Here is a 6,686-nt window from a genome sequence, read left to right as displayed (position 1 = left end):
GTCACCAAATCATTTTGGGACTAATTTTTCTCATCTATAGATGAGGCATTGGAATTAATAGACCTGTGAAGGGACTTCCGGCTCTAGATAATGATGCCATCATTTATATTTTCATTAAGTGATTGAACAACTAAATATTGGTTCCTATTCTGTCGGACACTTTATTAAAGCTTGGCAAGCAAAGGGAAACATGATGTTCCTCCACTCAGGCAGCATACACTTGTTTTCAAAGGCTATATGATTTTGTCATGAGAGGAAAAACAAATGATCTCAGATGCCATCTCATCCAACTTGTCTCTGAAAAACAGTCATTCCTGGAATTTCCCACAGAATTGGTCTTCGAATATCTAGTAGGAAAACTTCTTTGAACCCAAACACACCACCTCATCATAATTTCACCTTATTTAGCCCTCTTGACCTAAGCAGAAGAAATAAATCTAATTTCTACCATATTTTCATTTATTTCTTAGTTAAAATCATATCAGAAAATCTACTGATGGGCATGAAAATATTTAGTGTACAGGGAATAGCAAAATCAAGATTCTTACCCTTTTAGGTTTCACTGACCACTTTCACCATCTGTTGAAATCTTTTGAAGTCCTCTCAGAACAGCAATTTCTAAATCTATAGAATTACAAAAGAAACAAATTAAATTGAAATGTAATTGTTAAAATATAATTCTAAAAACCCACAAAGTTCCCATGGGCTCTACTAAAAACATCTGATCTAAGACGTACATCACAGCCACCTTCAAGTGTTTCATGTACAATCATGCACTCTATAGACTCCTACACAAAACTGATTAGTATAAGAAAAAAAAAAAAACACTCACATGCCCATTTGTTATAAGCCTACTCGGTGCCAGACACTCTGCTAGGCACCAGGGTACAAGGACAGAAGTAAAACAGTTGCAGCCCCCAAGGAGCAATCTATGAAGTCAGACAGCATGTGCTAATGCAATGACATTCACTATTGACACATAAACCTATGTATGCAAATTGATGATACTATTTGAACCACTCTAAGCCTCTCATTCTAGCACTGAAAATACTGAGACACATCTGGAACAAATTGCTACACGTTTGACCAACTCTAAACTTTTAGGGCTACATGCCCATGAATCTGGTGTTAGTCAGACCCCTGGATTAGGATTCCAATTGCAGTTGTTTTAATCCTGGCTCTCACCGGGTGGGTCTGATCGTGTTGCTGAGAGGAGGTCGCTTAACCTCCCAACCTTGGTTTGGTCACTTGTGAACACCACGAGTTAACACTCTCCTATGGCATGCCTCTCCTGTGGGGGCAGGGCAGGTGTGAAAAGCGGGCTTTGCTCTTGCAGGGTCTCCCTCCTCACTGTCCAGCCTACTATTTAAGCAGCCTGGCTTCAGGCTCTAGCATCAGTTTGCTCGACCAGCTGAGTTGCTGCTTCAGCATCCTCCACTGGTTCCCACACCCCCGTTTTCGCCGCAGTCACCGCCGGTGCCATCCTCTTCTGTCTCGCCCGCGATCATGCAGTCGTCTCCGCTACGGGTTGCCGTGGTGTGCCGGGGTAACCAGAACCGCAGCATGGAGGCTCACCACCTCCTCAAGAAACGCGGATTCTGCGTCAGATCTTTTGGAACAGGAAGTTGCACTGGACTTCCAGGACCAAGACCAGACAGGCCAAATGTTTACGATTTCAGAACAACATATGATCAGATGTACAACGATCTTCTTAAGAAAGACAGGAAACTCTACACAAGCAATGGTATTTTGCACATGTTGGACAGAAATAAGAGAATAAAGCCACGGCCAGAAAGATTCCAGAATTGTAAAGACGTGTTTGATCTCATCTTTACCTGTGAAGAGAGAGTCTATGACAAGGTAGTAGAAAATTTAAATTCCCGAGATCAGGTGACCTTCCAGCCAGTCCACGTGATTAATGTGGACATTCGGGACAATGAAGAAGAAGCTATTCTGGGAGCCTTTCTCATTTGTGACATCTGTCAGTGTATCCAGCAGACAAAAGACATGGATAACGATATCAGTGAACTGTTACAGGAATTTGAGGAGCGAAGGAATAAGACTTTCCTGCACACGGTCTGCTTTTACTGAAGCCCTGTTTGTTTTCTTAAGCCCAACTCCAAGGAAGGAAGCTGTCAAGTTTTCTGACTCTTCCCTATTTTCCATGAAGACCAATTTCCAATCTTCCTTTACCTAATACTTTTTTTTTCTCCTTCAGGTGTTTTTTTTGTTTGTTTTGTTTTGTTTTGTTTTTGTTTTTTATTTTTACCTTTCTGGTATTTTCCCAAGGCACGGTGACTAGAGCACTGGGCTGGGAATCATGAAGACTTATGTTCCTGAGTTCCAATCTGGCTTCAGCCAAAGGCGTGGGTGGGGTGGGGCTCTATACAGTGAGTTCAAATAAGACCTGGAGCTGACTGGCTTCTTATTGCAAAATTGAGACTAAATTGGGAAAAATAAATGGTAGGGAAAACAATCACACCACGTAGGCATGACCTAGTATCCCATCTGAATATGCAGTGGAGGTGACGAAAAGATTTAAGGGATTCAATGTGGTAGTCACAGTGCTTGAAGAACTATGGACAGAAGTTCACAATATTGTTGGCTGTTGTCCTTCATTCTCAAAGAAGACCAAATTGACCTCATTGTATCAGAGGCAAGTTTCAATGTGTCTGACTGTGGCTGATCAGATCAGTATGAGCTAGGAATGCTCTACCCCAGGTTGAACACAAATAGTCCATGTGAACATTTGGGGTAGATACCCTAAACTTGTGGATCCTGTGTTTGCCTTGAGCTGTTTCAATTCTGCTTTGTGCATAGATCACAGCACCTTCTTTGATGTGGGACCATGCTGGGTGGTCCTGTGCCAATATCTCCCATGTCATACAATCAATTCCAAAGTTCTGCAGAGAGACCTTGAGAGTGTCCTTCAATCCCCTCTTCTGACCACCATGTGAATGCTTGCCCTGTTTGGGTTCTCCATAAAACAGTCTTTTGGGCAAGAGTACATTTTGCATTCAAACAAAGGGGCCAGCCCATTGGGTTGTGCTCTCTGAACCAGAGTTTGTATTCTTGGCAATTTAGTTCCAGGATAGGAGGCAGCGACTAAAACAGAAAGAAAAAGTAAAGAAAAAAAATGGTGTTGGATGAGGCTTGACAAAACATTGAGGAAAAAAAAAATCAAAACTCTGTTTTTCTTTTCTTTTTCTTGGTTTTTTTTTTTTGGCTGTTATTAATCTATGGCTCTGAGAATTGGGTTATAAGGAAAGCTAAGCACCATAAAGGCTACACTTTCAAATTGTGGTGATGGAGAAGACTTTTGACAATCCCTTAGACAGAAAAGCCATCAAATCAGTCAATTTTTCAAGACATTAACCCTGATTATTCATTGGAAGGTCAAATACTGAAGCTGGAGTTTAAACATTTTGACCATATGTTGAGGAGACAGTAGTCACTGGAAAACAGTCTGATGCTGGTGGAAGGCAAAAGCAGAAGGCAATTGCAGATGATGAGATGGTGTGTTGCTAAGCAAAATGGGCTCCTTAGCACTTAGTTCAACCAAGTGCCCTTGAAGATTTTGGCCTTTGTTTCCTTTGAGTAATTCAGTGTATTTCATTGAGCCTTACTAGGTGCTAAGACCCAGGCCCACACCCCTATTAGGTGTGGAACCTATGTGGGTGTGGATTGGTGACTGGGGTGGGGCCCAAGGTGGGGCTGGCTAAGGGGAGGTGCCAACTCCAAAGCCACACCCATCTTGAGTCTCTCTAAGGGCTAAGCCCCAGGCTCTAACTCCTATTAGGTGTTAACCTAACCTATGTGCATGTGAACCTGCCAGGGTCCTCAGGGGAGGGGCTAACTCAAGAGCCAATCATAGCAGCCTAAGTTCTGGTCATTCAGATGACGTTTGATGATGTCTGAAGCCCTATAAGAAGAGAGGACAGGGCCATTTGTGAAAGGCCTCTCACTTGTGCTGGTGTGCTTATGTGGAGACTCTGGGCATCCATAGCTAAAGGCCCTCCAGCTTGTAACCCGGATGCTGAGACTTTGTTGAACTCTGGTAACTGTGTATTGGGATTTGAATCAGACAAGGTCTGTTTGCTGATGTTTGTAATTTGCTTGTATTTTGTTCTGAAGTTAAGTGTGCTGACTTTTTCCCCTGGACTTAGTGAATGATATTTGTATGCTGAATTAAAGTAAGCTTGTCAACCCCTTCACCTTGCTTTCCTTAGCTAAGTCAATCAAAAGAACCTGTGCATTTGCAGTATGTTGGCAGCTTCCTGGGAGCTGGATCTTGGTGCATCTTGCACCCCCACAGAAGCTGCTAGCCGGATTGTTGAAACACATGGATAGATGGTGTCTTGGAAGCAATTACCATGAGCTTGGGCAGATGTAACAGCAATCTTACTTGCAGCTGCTGTGGGGCAACAAGACCAAGAACACCAGCACACTAGCACACAGGAGGGCTGCCAGAACAGGTACTCGGATCTGGTTTTGTAAGGAAAGCAAGTTTAAGCCGTTTACAATCTTGCCTTAATTAAGCACATATATATCATTCCCTCAATTCAGCACCCTTAACTTCAGAGAAAACACAGACAGAAATTATACAAACAGAGTAAGATAACACAAATCAACAGACAGGCTTGTTTGTCGGGGTCCTTACCCCCCCAACTCCCAGGCCTTTGTCCAGCAAAGGCCTGATCTCACGGTCAATGAATGAGGTGGGAGGCAAGATGGTGAACAACTCCGTTTATTCAGGTTAGTAGCAAACTTGTATATCTTTGGTTATGTAGGCACTAGGGCTGCCCTGGTTACTCCTACTCTCCTCCCTTCTCCTTCTCAAGCTCTCCCATGATTCCCTTATGATCAGGCAACTCCAGACAAAGACATGCAACTGCCACGTTGGCAACAAAAGCGAGACCCTTCCTCCGGTCACTATCTTGTTCCACCCTTACCTCAGAGCCCTGAGTTGACCTCAGCAGGCCCTGGGCGCCGAGGTCCAAAGAGGGCAGGGGGTCGGCTCCAACTCACTCTGTTGCACTTCTAGCTGTCTAACCAAGGTGTTACATATATAGTTACCAGAGAGAAAGGCACCAACATCTGGGTTTTTCAAAGCCAGGGTTCTCCTTAAGAGCCACCCAGAGTCTTGTCTCGGGAAATCACAAGACACTATTCCAGTGAATGGGCTAACCTCACAGCATATAGACGCTGTTTAGGGCCATGGGGCTTAGCACCTCCTTAGCAACAGGATGTGGGAAAGATCTTTAGTCACTAGCACCATATCATGCCCAATCAATGACTCGATGCAAGCAAAGGCAAGACTCAAGGTTACTTGTTTGCCTTAGTGCTGAGAAGCACTCCAAATCTAAAGACAACCAAAATGTCCTACCTTGTTGTGCCATCACAACAGACTTCAGAAGGTAGAGGAAAAACAGAAGAAGGTAGCTTACTAGCTGTTTTCACTGGGGTCAAGAAGAGATGGTAAATTAGTAAATAAACTCTATCCTGCCAGAAGGAGGCCTTATTACTCAAACAAATTGTACATATAAAATGAGAAATATGTTGAATGCAGAAAAGTATAGAAATTCTTACAGAAACTGATACAAAGTGAAGTCAGCAGAGCTAAGAGAACAATATGCACAAAGACTACCACAACGGAAATGGAACGAAAAATCTCCAAAAAAAATCTAAAATAACTTTGCAAAATTCCAAAAAAAAAAAAAAAAGCGTGACTCAAGGAAGATTTGATTCATGAGAAGATACCTCTTCACACTACTTTTTTTTTGCAGACGTGGGGCAAGGGAATTCATGGGTGTTGAATGTTGCACACTTGGTCAGATATTTTTTCCCATGTTTTGATAGATATTGTTGATTTCTTTTCTCTTCATTTATTTACTTCAAAAAATAAATAATCTGAATAAAGGATGGTATACCAGTAAGGCAAGATTGGTGACCTCGAGGATGACCATGAACATGCCTGAATGCTTCAACTTTGTCAAATATAAAAATTCTCTCAGTAGAAGGCAAAGGAAGAATAACATTTATTTAGGTCTGAGAGAATCCAATGTCAGGACCAGTAATTCCAATTCCATACAGCAGCAATAATATTCCAAAGGCAGTAGGACCCCTCAATGTAGCAGCCAGGAAATTGTAACATAATATTGTAGCAAGGAGCCAAACCATGCTGTAACCTTCCTCTCTGCTAGAATCTTTCTGCAAACAATCACCCATGAATACTAACTCTCCACTCAGCACTCTCTTCTGCAGTTCTGTAGACTCCAAGTGCCTCCTCCTTCATTGTGGGCTGAATTCGAATTCCTGTAGCTCCTCCTGCCCCAATGTGCTCTTGATGACTGCTTCTGGATCCTGCCACTCTCACTTCTGCTGCTCTGATTTTACACAGTCCTAGTGGGAATCTGATTGACTAGAACTCAGGGCACATACCCTTGGCTCTGGTCTTAGCAACTCCCTTTGTGGCCCTGAGGGCTTCACTCCAGAAGCAGCATAACTAGCAAAGGGGTGTGGGCCTGGGAACTGACAGCTAGTTAGTGAAAGGGTGTGGGCCTGCCTCTAATCAGGCCTCCCTTTGTTGGCCCAACCTGAAGCCTATTCAGTGGCAGGATATATCTTTCACATACTGATTGGCCTTGCAGGTGACTCAAGGTGGGGAGAGAATAAGAGGAGATGTA

General features: G+C 43.1%; 1 protein-coding gene across 1 annotated transcript; it reads left to right on the top strand.

Annotated features, from left to right (window-relative positions):
- Nucleotides 1–1,506: 1,506 nt before the first annotated feature.
- LOC118840802 (RNA polymerase II subunit A C-terminal domain phosphatase SSU72-like) lies at nt 1,507–2,091 on the top strand. Its single transcript, XM_036748153.1, has one exon. The coding sequence runs from the start codon at nt 1,507–1,509 to the stop codon at nt 2,089–2,091; it is 585 nt and encodes a 194-aa protein (XP_036604048.1).
- Nucleotides 2,092–6,686: the final 4,595 nt, after the last annotated feature.

This window comes from Trichosurus vulpecula, chromosome 3 (genome assembly GCF_011100635.1).
Source record: "Trichosurus vulpecula isolate mTriVul1 chromosome 3, mTriVul1.pri, whole genome shotgun sequence".
Lineage (NCBI taxonomy): Eukaryota > Metazoa > Chordata > Mammalia > Diprotodontia > Phalangeridae > Trichosurus > Trichosurus vulpecula.
Note: the sequence above shows the minus strand (reverse complement) of the source record. Positions and strands in the feature narration are given on the sequence as shown.

Excerpts from the sequence above, each read along its gene's own strand:
- LOC118840802 (XM_036748153.1), top strand. The coding sequence starts at position 1,507 with ATGCAGTCGTCTCCGCTACGGGTTGCCGTGGTGTGCCGGGGTAACCAG.